The following is a 20,743-nucleotide window of genomic DNA, read 5'->3' as shown; positions in this document are numbered from 1 at the left end:
AGCAGCACTCATCTTGATAGGAGACTTGTTCACACTTTGTGTACACTCTCTCACTGTAGTACACTGCCTCACTGCTGTACACGCTGGGGACGCAACGCACGCAAGTGGACGCAACGTTTTGTTTTTGAGATCGATCGCAGTTAAAAATTTCGATCGCAGTTACAAATTTCGATCGCAGTTAAAAATTTCGAAAAATTCCCTAATTTTTTTTAGCGTTGCCAGACATTTTCGACCAAAAAGGGCATTTTATTTTATTTTTCCCGAAAAAGGGCGAAATTCTTTTTTTCTCCGAAAATAGCAAAATAATTTTTTGCGTGCAAAAAAGCCGTTTTATGTGAAAAAATATTTTTTATTTTTTCACATAAAAATCCGATGTGCAGTCATGACGCACAAAAACGTACTCCGCTGTGCGAAGCGCTGGGGGGACGTAGGACTGGGGGTCACCGTGGTGGGACGTTGGCACAGGGGCAAACCGTCGGGCGGTCTGCTGGAGGTCCGAGCGCTGGCGAGCTGCGGACCAGGGACTGGTAGCGTCGGGCACGAATTCGCCCGGGACGCGTAGCGGCTGGCCGTAGACCAGCTCGGCGGTGGACGCCCGGAGGTCCTCCTTGGGGGCCGTGCGGAGGCCCAAAAGGACCCACGGTAGCCGGTCGGTCCAGCCGCCGTCCTGAAGGCCGGCCATGAGCGCGGCCTTCATGGAACAGTGGAACCGCTCGCACAACCCATTGGCTTGGGGGTGGTAGGCCGTGGTACGGTGGAGCCTGACCCCCAGGTTGCGGGCGACCGCGCCCCACAGCTTGGAGGTGAACTGCGGCCCGCGGTCCGAAGAGATGTCCGCCGGGTGCGCCGAAACGGGCGATCCAGGTGGCGATGAAAGCCTGCGCCACGTCGGCGTTGGTGGTGGAGACGAGGGGAACGGCCTCCGGCCACCTGGTGGTCCTGTCCACCATGGTGAGCAGGTGTGTGAAACCCCGTGATGGGGGGAGGGGGCCCACCAGGTCCACGTTGACATGGTCGAAACGCTGTTCGGGCACGGTGAAAGGTGCCAGCGGGGCCTGGGTGTGTCAGTGGACCTTGGCCTGTTGGCAGGCCGTGCAGGTGCTGGTCCAATCGCGGACATCCCGTCGAAGGCCGTGCCAGACGAATCGCGCCGACACCAGCTTCTGGGAAGCTTTCCGGCCCGGGTGGGAAAGGCCGTGGAGGGAGGCGAAGATGCGGCGTTGCCAGGTAACGGGCACGATGGGGCGAGGCTGGCCTTGGGAGACGTCGCAGAGCAGGACAGTGTCCGCGAAGGGGACGTCGGCCAGGCGGAGGCCCGTGTCCGCCGCCGGGAGGGCTTGCACCGTGGTGTCGGTGGTCTGGTCAGCCGCCATAAGCGCGAAGTCCACGCCAAGGTGGACCGCGTTCGCGCTGGCCCGAGAAAGACAGTCGGCCACGGCGTTGTCTTTGCCGGCGACGTGCCGGATGTCCGTGGTAAACTCCGACACGGCAGAGAGGTGGCGCTGCTGGCGGGCCGACCACGGCTCCGTGACTTTGGCCATTGCGTAAACCAACGGCTTGTGGTCGACGAAAGCCGTGAAGGGTCGGCCCTCCAGGAGGTGGCGGAAATGGCGAACGGCCAGGTGTAGACCGAGGAGCTCGCGGTCAAACGTGCTATATTTGAGCTCGTTCGGCCGGAGTTGCTGGCTGAAAAAAGCGAGTGGTTGCCAAACCCCGTTCACCCATTGCTCATGTACGGCACCCACCGCGTAGTCGGAGGCATCCGTGGTGAGGGCGATGGGAGCGTTGAGCACCGGGTGAGCGAGCAGTGTTGCGTCGGCGAGGGCCCGCTTTGAGCTTGTAAATGCCGCGTCCATGGCTGCGGACCAGACGACGTCGTGTTTGGCCGGCTTGCCCCGGAGGGCTTCGTAGAGGGGCCGCATGAGCTGAGCAGCGCGGGGCATGAAGCGGTGATAGAAATTCACCATTCCGAGGAACTCCTGCAGGGCCTTGATGGAGCGGGGACGCGGAAACGCGGTGATGGCCTCGACCTTGGTAGGCAGCGGCACGGCCCCGTTCTTGGTGATGTGGTGGCCCAAAAAATCAACGGCCGTCGTGCCGAAGTGGCATTTGGCCGGGTTGACGATTAGGCCGTGCTCGCTGAGGCGCCCGAACAGTGTTCGGAGGTGGAGGAGGTGCTCGGCCCGGGACGCGCTGGCGACGAGGATGTCGTCCAGGTAGACGAAGAGGAACGGCAGGTCGCGCAGCACGCCGTCCATCAAGCGCTGGAACGCCTGAGCCACGTTCTTGAGGCCAAATGGCATTCGAAGGAATTCGAATAAGCCGAACGGCGTGATGACGGCCGTTTTTGGGACGTCGGCCGGCCTGACAGGTACCTGGTGGTATCCCCGTATCAAATCGATCTTCGATAAAATGACCCGTCCTGCCAAACGGGCGGAGAAGTCTTGAATGTGCGGGATCGGATACCTGCCGGGGGTGGTAACGTCGTTAAGGCGGCGGTAGTCGCCACATGGGCGCCAGCCGCCCCCCGGCTTCGGTACGATGTGTCGTGGCGAAGCCCACGCGCTATCGGAGCGCCGCACGATGCCGAGGTGTTCCAAAGCGCCGAACTCGGCTTTGGCCATGGCGAGCTTGGCCGGGTCGAGGCGGCGGGCTCTGGCGTAGACTGGCGGGTATGTGGTGCTCGATACCATGTCGTACCGCGACGGCCGAAAACGTCGGCCGCTTGAGGGCCGGGAACTCCGCGAGCAGGCGAGCAAACTCGTTCGCCGCCGGGAGGGCGCATGCTCGCTCGGTCGGCGCGGAGCTGCTCAACGTGCATGCCAGGGAGCTGAAGGTCTCGGCGTTGACGAGGCGACGCCGTTTGACGTCAACCAGCAGCCCGTGTGTGCAGAGGAAGTCGGCGCCCAGCAGAGCCATGGGCACGCTTGCGGTCACAAAAGTCCAATGAAAGCGCTGGCTGCCGAAGCAGAGGGTGACGTTGCGCGGGCCGAAGGTCCGGATGGCCGATCCGTTGGCCGCCACCAAGGAGGGGCCGCAAACCGCGGACTGCCTGTCCTGATCGGAGGCGGGTATGACGCTCAGTTGGGCGCCGGTGTCACACAGGAAGCGCCGTCCGGACGCTTTGTCCCTGATAAAAAGTAAGTTGCCCATGTGGCCGGCGCTCATGGCTGGTAATGAACGCCGGCCCGGCCGTTTCCCGACTTGCCGAAAGTGCACGGGGGTCGGCATGTCCGGGCCTTTTGTCCGAACCTGGCATGGTAGTAACACCACGCCTGGTCAGGTGGAGGCCCCGGTCGTCGTGTTGGAGGCGGTCGGTGCTGCGTAGCGGCCGCCAATTGCGCCGGCAGTTCGGCCGCCGACCGTGCCGGGTGCTCGGGCACCATGGGCATTGTTTCGGACGGCGGCGGGCTCCAGGTCGCTGCCCCGATGCGTTGGCCTGTCGAGGAGATCTTGTCGGCTTCCCTGGCGAGGGCGCGGGGATCCGTGATCTGCGTGCTTGCCAGGGCGAGGCGTACCTGGCTAGGCAGCTGACGGAGGAACAGCTCTTGAAAAAGAAAATCCGGGGCGTGCTCCCCGAGCAACGAGAGCATGTAATCCGTTCGCTCGGACGGGTGCGTGTCGCCGAGCTCGGGCAGGTCGAGCAGGCGCCGTGCGCGTTCCGCCGATGAGAGGGCAAAAGCGTCGAGGAGGAGCTTCTTGATCGCGCCGTACTTGTCAGCGGCTGGCGGGTGCTGGAGGAGGCTGAGGGCGCGGGCCGCGGTGGCTGAGCCGAGTGCTGCTACCACATGATGGAAGCGGGTGTCGTCGGCGGTGATGCCTCGCAGGGCGAACTGGGAGTCCGCCTGGGCGAACCAAACCGCCGCGTGAGCCTCCCAGAAGGTAGGCAGTTTGAAGGCAACTGCCGTGTCCATGTCGGTAGGTCACCAATGAAGGAGCTGTGCTCCAACTCGAATCGAAAGAATGGACCCCGCAAAAAGCTGGAATTCGTCCGAGTTTCTTTATTGCATCAAATCAACTCGGGTAAAACTGAAAAGCCCGTTTATCGGGCAGCATTATATACAAGCACTCGAATATCTCATGCCGGAGCGTTTGCCCTTAAAAGGCGCGACTGGGCGTGTCCGGGAGACCTGGGCGAGTCTGGACATGCCCGGGAGCGGCGAGACTGGGTGTCGCCGGGCGTGCCTGGACATGCCCGGGAACGGCGAGACTGGGTGTCGCCGGACGGGCCGGGCGAGCCCGGGAAAGGCGAGTCCGGGCATGCCCGGGAAAGGCGAGACTGAGCGTCTCCGGGCGGTCTGGGCGAGCCCGGCACAGCGATCGCTCCGTGGTTGCGTCCTCAGCAGGTGTAAGGCGATTGTGTATGTTCAGCGGCAACCGCTACATATATATATATATATATATATATATATATATATATATATATATATATATATATATATATATATATATATGTATATATATGTATATATATATATATATATGTATATATATGTATATATATGTATATATATATGTATATATATGTATATATATGTATATATATGTATATATATGTATATATATGTATATATATGTATATATATGTATATATATGTAGATATATGTAGATATATGTAGATATATGTATATATATGTATATATATGTATATATATGTACAGTGGAACCTTGACTTACGAGTTTAATTCGTTCCGTGACCGAGCTCGTAACTCAAATTGCTCGTATCTCAAATCAAATTTCCCCATTGAAATGCATTGAAATGCTATTAATCCGTTCCAGCCCCAAAAAAACCACACCAATTTTTTTTGTTACGTGTTTTTAAATAAGAAAAATGTACTTTATAAATAACAAATAATGTATAAACAAGCACGACCTCGTATATACTGTACATAATAAAAGACAATGTAAAGAAATAAACTGGTTTTATTAAGTGTATTTACCTTGAAGATCAGATGAAGATGCTGGCGGAGGTGGAGGGGATAACTTTTGCCTTTTTCGCCACACTTTCCTCGCTTTCACTTGCAGGGCGTTTAAAGAAAAACCTGTCCAACGAGGTTTGTTTCTTCCTCCCTTTCAAAATGTTTCGAAAATGAGTGAGGCAAGTGTCGTTACACAGCGCCAACGCCAAAATAACCGAAATGCGAAAACTAAAATGCAGCGCTATACGATGGAGATACTGTACGTGCACGGCAGGCAAGATAACCACGTGACCAGAACCCACCTGGCGGCAAAACTCAAAATAACCGAAATGCGAAAACTAAAATGCAGCGCTATACGATAGAGATACTGTACGTGCACGGCAGGCAAGATAACCACGTGACCAGAACCCACCTGGCGGCAAAACTCAAAATAACCGAAATGCGAAAACTAAAATGCAGCGCTATACGATAGAGATACTGTACGTGCACGGCAGGCAAGATAACCACGTGACCAGAACCCACCTGGCGGCAAAACTCAAAATAACCGAAATGCGAAAACTAAAATGCAGCGCTATACGATAGAGATACTGTACGTGCACGGCAGGCAAGATAACCACGTGACCAGAACCCACCTGGCGGCAAAACTCAAAATAACCGAAATGCGAAAACTAAAATGCAGCGCTATACGATAGAGATACTGTACGTGCACGGCAGGCAAGATAACCACGTGACCAGAACCCACCTGGCGGCAAAACTCAAAATAACCGAAATGCGAAAACTAAAATGCAGCGCTATACGACAAAGATACTGTACTTGAACGGCAAGATAACCATGTGACCGGGTGGCGAAAGCTCGTAACTCGGATCTCGGCTCGCATCTCAAAGCAATAAACCGCCGGAGCGACGGCTCGTATCTCGAAAAACTCGTAAGTTGGGGCACTCGTAAGTCAAGGTTCCACTGTATATATATGTATATATATGTATATATATGTATGTATATATATGTATATATATGTATATATATGTATATATATATCTACAGGGATGATTTAAGGGGTAAATGGGGAATGGATTATAATAGTTATTTCATACTGCATGTCAGAATAAGTATGATTTAATTAATCATATTATTGAAGCAGAGGCAGTATCGAGGTATTTAGAAGCTCTTGTCTCCCTTCCCCCCAGTGTTTGTGTCTGAGCACCAGCATTTCCCTTTCATATATTCTACAATGTTCCCCATGTAATCTTTCTATTTGTTATGCTATTCTCATCAGCATGACCAGAACTGTGAGAAGGATTGCGGTGCGATCACATAAGATCCTCTGCCGCTAATAAGCCCAGCGGCACGTGATCAGAAAATTAATAGCCTCCCCAGCCAATTGGCGAGGTGAGATAAGAAAGAGTGTCAGAGATGATGTGGAGAACCCCGGCTGTGTGGAGATCCAGCGCTGAGTGAATATATCCCGCTGTGGTGTGGAGAATACTATTCTGGGTCAATATCCTGCAGTGGCTGTTTGGTGATCCAGCGCTGAGTGAATATATCCCGCTGTGGTGTGGAGAATACTATTCTGGGTCAATATCCTGCAGTGGCTGTTTGGTGATCCAGCGCTGAGTGAATATATCCCGCTGTGGTGTGGAGAATACTATTCTGGGTCAATATCCTGCAGTGGCTGTTTGGTGATCCAGCGCTGAGTGAATATATCCCGCTGTGGTGTGTAGAATACCACGATGGGTCAATATCCCGCAGTGTCTGTATGGTGATCCAGCGCTGAGTGAATATATCCCGCTGTGGTGTGGAGAATACCACGCTGGGTCAATATTCCGCAGTGTCTGTATGGTGATCCAGTGCTGAGTGAATATATCCCGCTGTGGTGTCGAGAATATCACGCTGGGTCAATATCCCGTAGTGGCTAAGTGGAGATCGTACTGTGGAGAACACGGCTGTGTGGGGATATCCCACACTGAGTGAATATATCCCGCTGTGGTGTGGAGAATACCATGCTGAGTGATTACATCCAGCTGTTGTGTGGAGAATACCATGCTGGGTGAATATCCTACAGTGGCTGAGATAATACTGTGGAGAATACCGGCTGTGTGGAGATCGCGCTCAGGAAAATATCACACTGTGCTCCGTGGACCCGAGACCTCCCTGGTGCCGCACACACCCCTCAATGGTCAGGTCCTGTTAAGTGTCTAATCCGTCTCGTCAATTTCCTGCTGTGTCCTGTGTTTCCTGTACGAGTGAGAGACAATTAAGTTAATAATTAGGTTTGTCATTGATACCTACCATGGGTGCGAGGGATTTATTTTAACATTCATTTTATACAGTTTGTTTCACCGCTTGCAGCCGTTTCTCTTCCCCTCTCTATCCCACTCCTATTTATTTCTTGTTAATAACTCCTTTGTTAATGAGAACCCTGTCTGTGGTTACTGAGGGATTGGAGGCTCTGTAGCACAAATTGTAATTGGGCAATTAAACACATACCCAGGAACTAGCATGACTCGATCACCACTAAAGGTGAACTTTCTTTTGGCAATCACTTGGCCAAATTTGGTGCGTGCCCCCTAGATCAGGGGTTCTTAACCATTTTCCCTGTCAAGACCCCCAACGGATTGCCCACGATGTCCCCATACCCCCTTTGCTAGACTGTTGAATGACCAAGGCGCACCGAAGGTGCACATAGCTAGGGGGGACTGGGGGCATGTCCCCCTAGAATTTTTTTGATTTCTAGGTGCTCTGTGGTGCCTTCTGAGGGGTGTTTTACTTTAATTGCCTATTTTGTTGGATGAAAATTGGTAACTTATTACCCAGAAAATGGGCCAAGTTCGGTGATCCGCACCTGATTACCAGTCCCATTAGGTTCCAGTGTGACTTCAAAATTTCTCAATAGCTTAGTTTTACATATGGATAATTCGGAACAGAACAGGAAAGAAAATCATTAGGATTTTATCCCTATTTATTTCTTTGCTTGTTAACAAAGAAACAAAACAAACTAAACTAAACTAAAACATGCAAGTTTTATGCAAGCCGTTTTACTAATCCAGTGAGATTGTTGCTGCTGTTTTCGTGCAATCAGAATATGGAATCGGGGCACAGTTCGTGACAACGCCACTCGCATATCATCGGACACATCAAGTCGATTTCTCCACTTTGATTTCAGGTTCAATAATGCAGAGAAACCTGTTTCACAGAGATACGTAGTTGTGAAGGGAACCAACACATTCATTGCCCTCTTCACCAAGCTAGGGTAAGCTGCTATCTGCTCACACCAAAACTGCTTAAAATCCAGCCCAGCCTTTCTGAAATCAGCTTTCTTTCTTTGATCTTCTTGGAATACGATCAAATCATCCTTTACTAAATCGTTGTCACTCATCGTAGAAATATCAAATGAGAACTGGTTCTGGATCCAAACGGATTCCGTGCTGAGATCATCAATATCTGAGAAGTAACCCTCAATATTGGTACTTAGGACTTTCAAATGGTCCTTGACTTCTTGAAGTATTTTCCCAGGCAATGCCTTTTCATCTTTTCCATCAAGAAGGATATCGCCAAGGATTGGAAAGTTCGCCATGTTTCCGCTTTCAACACGGCGACTCCAAATAGGTAATTTCTTCGTGAATACCACTAACTTTCCCCTGGCTTGAATAATGTCCACATCCCTTCCCTGCATCGACATGTTCAAGTCATTGAGGTGACTGAAAATATCGGCCAAATATCCCAGGCTAACAATAAAATGCTCATCTTCAAAACTGTTCGCAAGAGGGGATTGTTGATGCCTGAGGAATTCGAGAATTTCTTCCCAAAGTTCCACTACACGTGCGAAAACAAGACCATGAGATAGCCAACGTACCTCTGTGTGGTACAGTAAAACACAATGTTCCGCCCCAATCTCATCACAGAATTTTTGAAATAGCCGATGATTTAATGCCCGTCCACGAATAAAGTTGACTGTCTGCACGACTATTACCATCACTTCTTTCAGTTTCTTTGACAACGTTTTGGACGCCAAGGCTTCGCGATGTAGAACACAGTGTGTGGTCAACACATTTGGAGCTTTCTCCTTGACCAGAGTGACGAACCCAGATTTCTTGCCAATCATGGTAGGGGCTCCGTCCATGCAAATAGACCCAACCAAATCCCATGTTAACTCATGGCGATCAAAGAACAGTTCGATCAACTTGACCACATCAGCTCCTTTAGTTGTTGTTTCGAGTCGTTCGCATCATAAAAATTCTTCCTTGAGTTTCATTTCATGAACGTAGCGGACGAATACGAGCAATTGACAGTGGTTTGAAACGTCAGTCGATTCATCGAGATGCATGCTAATTTTTGCAGGACTGTTTTTAATCTCTCTGACAACTTGTGTTGCTATGTCCTGACGCATGTCTCCAATTCTCTGGCGCACAGTGTCGTTGGACAAGGACACCTGACTCAATCGCTTCACAGCATCCTCCCCCAGCACGATTTTAACCATCTCCAACGCACAGGGCTTCACTTGGCTTTCTCTGATTGTGTGGGGCTTCTTTTCCTTGGCAATCATGTATGAAACTTTGTACGAGGCTTCCAGAAGAGGCTTCCCAGTGGGAACAAACCCATGCGATGAAAAAGTTCCTTTCTGATCATAATGAAGTCTTTTCACCTTGAAAGCATCAATGGAGGTGTCAACATGATCCCTGTGTTTGCTTTGGAGGTGCTGTCTCAGTCCTGATGGCTTCAAATTTCCATGGCTCATTACAAAATTGCAAAGCATGCTTTGGGCTTTATCAGTTCCATCTCCTTCTTTCACACAGGTGAAGCCAAAGCGAACATAGTCATCATTCCAATTCCGTTTTTTGACAGACGACATCTTGCAACAAATCTGTAAAATAATAATAATAAAACAATTGACAAATGCCACAGAAGATAAAACATTACTCCACATGAAATAAAGTGTTGGCCACTAACACCGAAAACAACAGAAAGAGATGTATAGAAGTTTAAGAAATTCCTCACACTATACTACTTCAACGTATCCAATCAATGAACTTTCGCAGCTCAATCAATTTTCACGGACCGGGGGTGTTTACGGACACGGATATCCGGGTGTTTTTCACTGACACGGATATCCGGCCGCCCCATTTATGTTATTGCATTATAATGAATGTGAATGCCCTATTTATATTTGAATATACTTTGAAAACTAGAATATCTTCAGATAAGTAGGCTTACTACTCACTTGTTTTGCAAATGTTTTCACCGGAATCAAATTGAGAATGAGGTCGTAATTGCCGTAATTGCCGATATTCGGTTCTTCACCTAATGTCCTAATGGCCTACAATCTCACGTAATGTAGGCCCTACATTACGTGACAGCACATTGGCTCAGTGTGAACTTTGACCTGCCCTAATCCCTATGTAAATGTTCTCATTGTCATGTCAATCATGCATTGTAATCGCATGCACACGCCCAGGGAGTAAAGTTGATTTATTCGAATTTTATTAGAAAATTGAATTTATATTTGTTTGAAATAGAATTATACAAATATAATTTGTTTTGAAATATATATATTTATATTTAAATATATATCTTCTTATCTATCTTCTATCTTCTATATATATAAAAGAAAGTTTTAGTTTGTTTGTTTGTTTGTTTGTCTGCACGCGCTAATCTCCTGAACTGTGAAAGATAGGAGAAAACCTCTGAAACTAAAAATGTCGGGACAGGCCCCGGGAAGGTTATAGGCTTGGTGTCGAGGCCGCCTCGGCCAGGCTGGGCCCATTTCGCAATTAAAAGCTGAGCTGAATTATAGTCGTCAATCTTCTCCGGCCGCGAGTAAAAGCTGAATTATAGTAGTAAATTCATTCAAAAAGAACCAAAAATGTCGGGACGGGCCCCGGGAAGGTTATAGGTGAGGTGGCGAGGCCAGTCGAGGCCGCCTCGGCCTGGCTGGACCCATTTCGCAATTAAAAGCTGAGCTGAATTATAGTACTCGATCTTCTATGGCCGCGAGTAAAAGCTGAATTATAGTAGTAAATTCATTCAAAAAGAACCCGGGCAACGCCGGGTGCTTTCGGCTGGTATATATATAAAAGAAAGTTTTTGTTTGTTTGTTTTTCTGCATGCACTATTGCACTAATCTCCTGAACGGTGAAAGATAGGAGGAAACCTCTGAAACAAAAATTGTCGGGATGGGCTCCGGGAAGGTTATGGCTAGGTGGTGAGGCCGGTCGAGGCCGCCTCGGCCGGGCTGGGCCCATTTCGCAATTAAAAGCTGAGCTGAATTATAGTCGTCAATCTTCTCCGGCCGTGAGTAAAAGCTGAATTATAGTAGTAAATTCATTCAAAAAGAACTAAAAATGTCGGGACGGGCCCCGGGAAGGTTATAGGTGAGGTGGCAAGGCCGGTCGAGGCCGCCTCGGCCGGGCTGGGCCCATTTCGCAATTAAAAGCTGAGCTGAATTATAGTCGTCAATCTTCTCCGGCCGTGAGTAAAAGCTGAATTATAGTAGTAAATTCATTCAAAAAGAACTAAAAATGTCGGGACGGGCCCCGGGAAGGTTATAGGTGAGGTGGCGAGGCCGGTCGAGGCCGCCTCGGCCGGGCTGGGCCCATTTCGCAATTAAAAGCTGAGCTGAATTATCGTAGTCAATTTTCTACGGCCGCGAGTAAAAGCTGAATTATAGTAGTAAATTCATTCAAAAAGAACCCGGGCAACGCCGGGTGCCTTCGGCTGGTATATATATATATAAAAGAAAGTTTTTGTTTGTTTGTTTTCTGCACGCACTAATCTCCTGAACGGTGAAAGATAGGAGGAAACCTCTGAAACAAAAATTGTCTGGATGGGCCCCGGGAAGGTTATAGGCCAGGTGGTGAGGCCGGTCGAGGCCGCCTTGGCCGGGCTGGGCCCATTTTGCAATTAAAAGCTGAGCTGAATTACAGTAGTCAATCTTCTACGGCCGTGAGTGAAAGCTGAATTATAGTAATAAATGAACGAAATGCGGCCGGATAGTCAAACTCCGCTGCTTCATAAGGCCGCGTTTTATTCCTTTTTTAGTACAGAAGATTAAATTCATTCAAAAAGAACCCGGGCAATGCCGGGTGCATTCAGCAAGTTTATTATATATTTAAAGTTGATATTTCATTGAATTTATTACAATTAATTATTATAATTTATTACAAGTCCTATACACCCAGATTTTTGTCCCCATACTCCCAAGGGGTATGGATACCCCAGGTTAAGAACCCCAGGTCTAGATCATATATAATTAAAACTTTGACTAAGGGCTCTTCAAACATTGAAGCATTTCTTATGACTGCCTCCAACCACCCTAAGCCTGGTGTTGGCTTAATGGTTAGGGTGGAGGGCTTGGGATCCTTGGGTCCTGAGTTAGAATCCCGGTCAGCTGTTCAATTAACACCAGGTGGGGTTGACAGCCTGTCATCCTTCCGAGGTTGGAAAAATGAGTCCCAACTTATTGGGTCCTCTCTCAAGGAGGTTGGTGGCAGGATTTGCACTCCAGCCGCCATAAAACACCTCATTCGGTAACACACACAGTGGTGTGTGTCGGGATGGTGCTGAGGTCACTTTGATTGTGTTGACTAACTGACAAACATATAGAATAAACCAGTGCCTCAATGCAATCTCTTCACTTCCATGGTGACAGACAGCTTAGGGACTTGGAGTACTTCAAAATTATTTAATACTTACATTATTTGCTAATTGGTATCTCCACCCAGGCTACACTATCCTCTTAAACGAAAGTATGTTTTTTGTTCGTTCGTTCTTCGTTCGCGATCACGTGGTTAGAAATGTATAATCTCTCCCCTGAACAACTATTTTCTCTCATATATTATAACACCCTTTTCTTCTTTTCCTACAAAAGGATGCTTTCGTCTTGCTCACCAAATCTATTCATTCCAAAAAATATATATTATACCATCTCTTACAGTTCCTCCTTTCTACATTCCCTAAACTATCCAGAACTCCACCCCTCCTCCAGTGTCCTCAAACGTATTTTTGACTCGAAGGTCTCAAACTCATTTTGCAAAAAATGTTCGTTTCCCATGAATCGTACACTTTTCAAAATCCAATCTCACCCCTCCCCTCCAAATCCTCCCCATCACCCATCCCTTTCAAATCTCCCCCCTTGCCCCTTCCCTCCCCTCCCTCCTAAACTCCCCCCACACCCCTCCCCTCCGAGACTCTCCCTCGCTCCTCCCCTCCTAGACTCCCCTCTCACCCCTCCTCCTCAAAGCATCCTCCCTGCTTCTTCCCCCTTCCAACTTTCACCTTCATCTCCCCAAACCTTCTGCCTCGCTCTTCCCCCTCCTCAAATAACACCTCACTGTGCCTCACCCAATCTCCATCAAACCTTTTGTCCGCCCCATTCTTCCCTTTCTCCAAGCTATTCTGAAATCTCTGAAATCTCTGACACACCTTCAACAGCTCTCCCTACCTCTTCCTCCTCTTCCACATCTTACCCTACCTCTCCCCCCCCTGTTCTGGACCCGATGCTCCCCCTTCCTCTTCATTAACGGTATGGACCTCAAACATCCGGGGCCTTCGCTCAAACTTGACTGACCTCTCCATACAGGTTGCTTCTGACAAACCAGATGTGATCTGCTTAACAGAAACTTTCCTCCTTCATGATGTCTCTGATGCCTTGGTATCTCTCCCAGGTTACTCCCTCCTCCGGTATGATAGACCTGAGCCTCGTCCTGGAGGTGGGGTTGCTATCTTTATAAAAAACTCTCTTCCTCACTCGCCCTCCACTGCCCTCTCTCCACCTCACCCCCAGGAATACCTTTGGCTACGGCTTCCCCTTCGCTCCCACCTTTTGTTCATATGTGTGTTGTACCGTCCACCAAACAGCGATGACTCCATCTACATCTCACTGTCTGATAATATGGACCAACTTCTATCTACCCATCCCAACTCTCTCTTCCTCATATGTGGTGATTTCAATTGTCACCATGCCAGTTGGCTGGGTGTGGGTACCTCTCTCACCAGCCATGGCTCTTCAGCAAAGGACTTCTGCGACTCACTGGGACTGACACAATCTGTCAATTTCCCGACCCGGATCTCAGTCAATGGAGCATCTTCTCTTCTGGATTTGGTTATGACAAACTTCCCTGAAAATGTCTGCTGCTCTTCTTCTGCTCCAATCGGCTCATCTGATCATGTGCTTGTCAAAGTGGACATCTCTCTGACCATTCTCAGAGAGCCTCCTCAGCGTCGACGAGTCTGGCATTTCACTCAGGCCAACTGGCACGGTCTTCAAGCAGCCATCAATCATCTGGACTGGTCTCCCATCTCTACCGCCTCTGACATCAACTCATCCTGGGAATTCTTTCAAAGTAAATTGCTCTCTCTCATGCACAGATTTATACCATCTCGTCTTCAGTTGTCATACCCTTCCTCCCGTCCATGGTACACGGAATCTTGTGGTGAGGCTGTTGCCCTGAAACAACTTGCTTTCGTCTCCTGGAAAGCAAATCCAACGGAAGGAAATCTCATTTCCTTTCACAAAGCCCGAAACAAGTGTGTGTCCACCCTCAGGAGAGCCAGGAAACAATATCTCACCATTCTCAAGACCGAACTCTCTTATCTGTCTCCCTCTTCCAAATCCTGGTGGCGTCTGGTCAAATCTGTTTCTGGTGTTTGTTCCCCCTCCATCCCCTCCCTCACCTCAAACGGCTTAACGGCTGACTCCGCACGTGAAAACGCTGAATGCCTCAACTCTGTGTTTGCCTCTAAATCTTGTGTCCCAAACCCATCCCTCTCTGTACCCACCGTACCCAGTCGTACCCAGCTGCTCCTGGACTCTGTGTCCTTTCCTCCTGACAAGGTGGAAAAGTTTCTGTCAACCCTCGACTCTGATTCTGCAACTGGTCCTGACGGCATCAGCCCACGGGTCCTAAAATCATGTTCTTCTGCTCTTTCACTCCCTCTTTCTGTTCTCTTCACCCTCTCTTTTGCTCAAGGTCATCTGCCATCTGCTTGGAAATCAGCCAACATCACCGGTTTGCACAAAAAAGGTGCAAAAACAGATCCCAGCAACTACAGACCAATCAGCCTTCTCCCAATTATCAGCAAAGTCATGGAATCCATCATTGCTTCAGATATTAAATCTTTCCTCTTCTCCAATGGCTTGATCTCTGATCATCAATTTGGTTTCAGACCTGGTCACTCTACTCTGGACATGCTGCTTCTGCTTTCTCAACAATGGATGGAGGTCCTCAACGCCAAACAGGAAATTAGAGCTGTCTCCCTTGACATTTCACGTGCCTTCGATACGGTCTGGCACCCTGCTCTGCTCACCAAACTCTCCTCCTTTGGTATCCATGGAAATCTCCACGCATGGCTGGCAGACTTCCTCTCTGGTCGTAGTCAACGTGTGGCCCTGAATGGGTTTCTCTCATCTCCTCTTCCTGTTCAGGCTGGAGTTCCCCAAGGTAGTGTTCTGGGCCCTGTGCTTTTTCTGGTCTTCATCAATGATCTCTCTGACTCTCTTGAAAATCCTCTCTATCTCTTTGCTGACGACTCTACTCTCTGTCGCTCCATTCCTCATCCCTCAGATCGGCAGTCTGCAGCCTCCTCACTCTCTGCAGACCTGGACAAAATCACAGACTGGTCAAACAAGTGGAACATGTCTTTCAATCCTGACAAATCTCACACTCTTACAATGTCTCTCCGAAAGGACCGACTGGAAACCCCTCCCATCTACTTTCTCAACAATCCTCTCCAAGAAGTTCTGTCACTCAAGCTTTTGGGTCTCACTATCTGCCATGATCTTTCTTGGGAAAACCACATTTCCAAGCTGGCCTCCAAAGCCAGTCGCCGACTGGGCATCCTCCGTCGTGTGAAGTCCTTCCTTGGCACACCTGAGCTCCTCACCACATACAAGGCTTTCATCCGCAGCTCAATGGAATACTGTTTTCCCCCCTCTGGGCTGGTGCTCGTGCCTCACACCTAGCTCGGCCTCACGCTGTTGAAACCAAAGCTTTCAGAATCATTGGAATCTCCTGCGATGAAGCCAACTCCGAGGGCCTTTCACTCACTCACCGCAGGCAGGTTGGTGGTATTTCTGTCTTCTACCGACTCCTCTCTGGCCTTGCTCCCCCAGCTCTCTCTGTGCTCTGTCCCCAAAATATTCCTTCAGGTCGCACAAGATCTGCCTGCAACCCTCTTATGGTTAAACTGCCAAAGTCTAGGCTCTCTGCTCACCTTCACTCTTTCATTCCCCTTTTCTCCCGCCTCTGGAACAAACTCCCCCACTCCCTTCAATCCCACTCCTCCCTCCAGGTCTTTAAAACAGCTGTTCACCACCATCTCTTATCTTCCCCCATCGAAAACCTTGATCTTTTCTACCCCCGGTAATTCACCCCAGAGTCCTTGCAGTGTTCATATGTTTTATTCCTCTCCCACCTCCCCCCAAGTCCTCCCGATGTCCCTGCTCTCAAATGTTGTGTTTGTGTCCTTCCCCCTCTTACCCCTCTCTTTTGTGTCCTTCCCCCTCTCTCCCCATCTTGTCTGCCGCTCCCCTTGTTTTTTGTGTTTTGTGTGTCGGTTTGTCTTTTTGTGTGATTTATGTTAGCTCTTTCACGAGCCTCGATCTTGTATACAAAAAAAAGAAAAAAAAAAAAAAAAAAGTATCAAACAAGCCAGGCTACGCCGCTGTTAGACTTTCGTTCTTGTTTTTTTTAAACTCTTACCAGTGTTTTTAACCAGCAAGTATTCCTGCTGTGGAGCTTGTATACATAGGATATGGCAGGACAAGGAAGGCAGGCATCTGCATCGCAATCTTTTAGGCACCCACATGTATCTCAGGTAATTGGCTTTTCATGGCTTCCATAAGTAATATATGCCTGCAGGTCTACCAGATAGCCAGCTTCTGTTACTGTTAGCCAATTTACATTTCTGAGCCACATAATTACTCGCCTGTTAAATTGCTGTAATTTGTATGCTTCATAGGAGTGCTAGACAGGCATATATCATTGGCTTTCAGAGTAGTTGGAGTTGAGCAAAATGGCACTTGCATATGATAATTTTTCTCTCACTTTGTCGGCTTTTGTGAGCAGGTTGAATTTGTAAGACATGGATTTCTCCCAACTTCCTCGAGTGAGGGACGCAGAGCGTATGAGTGACTATGGCTATGTCTACTCTGTATCTGGACCAGGTATGGACATTCTAATTCACCACTATTAAAAAAACCCACCTTTTAGAGGCCATTTTTCCCCGCAAAGCGGGGGTTGGCCTTTTTCGGGCACCGTGGTTGTTGTTGTTTTTGTTGGTCCCCTTTTTGAAGCAATGTTTTACGGCCGGATGCCCTTCCTGCCGCCAACCCTGTTTGTCGCCTTTTACGACAAACAGGGAATTACCAGTGAACTGGTACTCAATTAGCCGACCTCGGAAGGATGACAGGCTGAGGCAACCCCGCTGGCGTTAATTCAGCACACACACACACACACACACACACACACACACACACACACACACACACACACACACACACACACACACACACACACACACACACACACTTCACCACTATAGTAATACATTATTTGTCTTTCAGGGTTTGCGTAACTTTTGCTGTTATCACTGTGGAAATTCCTAAATATTGTTGCTTTTTATGATTATAATCATCTGCTTCAAGTTGTTAACCAGGCCCCAGTTGCTCAAATCTTGGATAATTTAACTCCTGGATAAGTAAGAGCTATCCTGTGGTTTAAATTCTTATCCGATTATTAACTAACCGAACATTTATCATCAAGTGAGGAAGCAGTACCATTTTGTACACCGCTCCTTTCCTATGCCATCTCCAGGTGCTGCATATCGTCATTGCTGGGCACCGAAGGGGGCTCGGCAATGAAGCACGCTGAAAAGGAGTACTCAGTTTTCACTCTGGTTGTTTGTTTGTTTGTTTGTTTTCTTGTTTGTCCGGGTGATGTCTCAGCCATCCTTTGAGATATCTCAGCCTCCTTCTCAGCCATCAAGGCTGACTGCACACCTCAACTCCTTTGATCCTTAATTCTCTGTCTGTGGAACCGCTTTCCAGATGTTGTACTTTTTCACTCTTGTCTCCCCCATTCTGACCTGTGATGCCTCCTCCACCCCCCCCCCCCCCATTCCCACCATTCTCCCAGACTTATGGCCAGTACTGTATAATAAATAACAATAACATCATCATACGGAAGCCTCGTTCGTAGCATTTGTTATTTGTACGCTTCTGCAGCCAAATGCCAGAGACCATAACTCGAGTTAAAGCATCTGATGTTGTCTCTTCTATTTACAGTATCTCTTTTCTCTCTCACACTCTCCCTCATGCGACCTTTAATTTTCCATGTGACTTTTATTCAGATAGAACGCAACAGTGGGTTGTCATCTAACTCAGGTGGAGGCATATCAATTTTGCACATTCCCATCAAATTATATTTCCTAGTGGTTAATGTACTTGATGTGCAATTTAATTGGGACCACAGCCTTGTCCACAGCATCACACCCCCTTTTTAATCTAATGTCTTAATATTGTTAAAGGTCTGATGAAGTATTGGAAATGCTGCACCATATGGCTGTACTATTTTCCAGTATCTCCTCGCTCTCCTCATCATCTGGATCTCTTCCTGCATGGGGGAAATACAAATAGATTGATTGTGCATGACACTCAATACAATGATTCATATGCCGCTTAATTTAATTTTTTTGTTTCTTTTTTTTTTTTAGGCATGAGATAAAGAGTAAAAACTCGATCTTGTATACAAAAAAAACAAAAAAAAAACGACATCCATGCTTGCCAAAACATTATGGGTAAAATCAATATGGTTGGCGAACATAATCACAGGTGGTATGAACCGAGGTGTATTATTGAAAGAGAACATCAAACCAGCTGAAATTCATTGGAGACCATCTGCACAGTTTGCTGCACGTCTTCCACATAGTCGTCTTTAAGTGGGATGGTGAGTTCAAAAAGGCCGTGAATTTATGAACAATTTTGAAACATTCTCAGCAACTGCTGTCATTCGAGATTGATTGGCTAATTTTAGAGAATTGCCAGATTATTACATGTGAAATTGCAAAAGAATCGGAGGTGTGGAAGCAATCTTTAATTCTCACTTGAAATACTATAGTGCAAGGTGGGTACCAAAGGACCTCACATGTTATCCAAAGCCAACCGGTGTGGCCATTATAAGCAAGGATCCTGGAACGCTATCAGATGGATGGCGATGATTTGTTGAAGGAGATTATCACATGATAAGACCTGCATCCATTAATTCACCCCAGAGTCAACGTGAGTGAGCATTGAATGGAGATGTTCTTGGTCCCAAACACCAAATGCATTTTCAGCTATCAGCCGGAAAGTTTATGGCAGTAGTTTTGTGACTGAAATGGTTTGTGTCATGGATAGGTTCTTGAACGTGGGAACATTATCACGATATAATACTATTTCCTAATGGATCTTTCCTTTTTGAACATATTGTATGTTGTGCCCTGGTTTTCTTCCCATTCAACCCCTTATGCTGTGAACTTTTCACCAACCAAAGTGGTTATAGCAAATCAGATGGCTGGTGCTGCTATGTACGAGCTTGTGAGAGTCGGCCACAGCGAGCTTGTGGGAGAGGTTATCCGTCTCGAAGGGGATTTGGCAACCATTCAAGTGTACGAGGAGACCTGTATCCTCCCCCTGTCCCACTTTCAACCATAGAAAATCATTTTCTACTTTTCCAATGACAAGTTTGTGATTTGTTTTTGAATGTGGGGAATCAAAACTGAATACTTGCTTGTATCGCTGCTCCAAGTTGATGATGCTTCCTTGACCCTGAGCTGAAGCTGGCTTGACCGTGGGTGACCCTGTTTTGCGTACTGGTAAGCCACTGTCTGTGGAGCTGGGTCCAGGAATTATGGGCTCAATTTTTGATGGAATTCAGCGACCGCTGCAGGACATTGCAACATTGACTTCAAGCATCTACATCCCAAGAGGAATTAATATCAGCGCTCTGGCCGAGGAGAAACATTGGGAGTTCACGCCAAGTCCCAACATCCGTGTAAGTTGATGTAGTGCTTCACGTGAAATAGATCACATTAGCTTCCATTGTTCTTAAATAGGAGGGTATACTTTGTCCAGTAGTTATGCGTGTTTCTGTGACATGTCTGCATTTTCATGTGCTGTCTGCATGTGACATGTCTGTCTGCAGTTCCTTCTCCCTCCATCCCTTCTCCCTCCCTCCATTCCCCCTGCCCCCTCCATTTCTCCCTTATTGTACATTATCATCGGCTGTCTCCCTTCTTCATATATGGTTGTAATCTGACATGTGATATGCATATTATGTGTTAGTATTGCATGGGGGATACGACACAAGCTTTATGGGTAGAGTTTCCATTTTATATATCTGCTTTGACTTTATTTTCTTTCTTCTCTAAATTCATAACCGTCCAGATTATGATTGTTTTCTCTACCTCTTTGTCTAGGTGGGAAGCCACCTTACTGGAGGAGATATTTATGGTCAAGTGATGGAGAATTCTCTGATAGTTCACAAGATAATGGTTCCCCCTCTCTCTTGTGGCACAGTTACCTACATCGCCCCCATGGGGAACTACACTATTAAGGTATGTGGTACAAACTATACCTGAGTGGAGTAGAATTTGCTGTTGCATTCTGTGCCAATAGTGGCAATATTTTGCCTTGTTTATGCCGTTAACCATTCTTATTTGTATTACTATCCACCTTTCAATAATCATATCCATAATATCCTACGTTATTTAATTAATGCTTTTGCAGCCCTGTGGGCTTTTAGAAAGATAGCCTTCTTCTTCCTCCTTCTTCTTCTCTTCTTCTACGTATTTT

General features: G+C 47.8%; 1 protein-coding gene across 4 annotated transcripts in view; it reads left to right on the top strand.

The window, feature by feature from the left end:
- Positions 1-20,743, top strand: part of ATP6V1A (ATPase H+ transporting V1 subunit A) — a 90,619-nt gene that overhangs the window by 33,864 nt on the left and 36,012 nt on the right. For 3 of the 4 annotated variants that reach the window (XM_068124907.2, XM_078782269.1, XM_078782277.1), the window contains exons 2-5: positions 16,980-17,077; positions 19,443-19,571; positions 19,729-19,943; positions 20,368-20,505. In XM_068124907.2, coding sequence (XP_067981008.2) covers positions 16,996-17,077; positions 19,443-19,571; positions 19,729-19,943; positions 20,368-20,505 — 564 coding nt within the window. In that variant the 5' untranslated portion in view covers positions 16,980-16,995. Of the gene's footprint in view, positions 1-16,979; positions 17,078-17,726; positions 19,572-19,728; positions 19,944-20,367; positions 20,506-20,743 lie in introns of all 4 variants that reach the window. The other variant, XM_078782284.1, reaches the window with a different exon arrangement.

The sequence above is a fragment of the Myxine glutinosa genome, chromosome 1, assembly GCF_964187855.1.
Source record: "Myxine glutinosa chromosome 1, kmMyxGlut1.1, whole genome shotgun sequence".
Taxonomy (NCBI): Eukaryota; Metazoa; Chordata; class Myxini; order Myxiniformes; family Myxinidae; genus Myxine; species Myxine glutinosa.
Note: the sequence above shows the minus strand (reverse complement) of the source record. Positions and strands in the feature narration are given on the sequence as shown.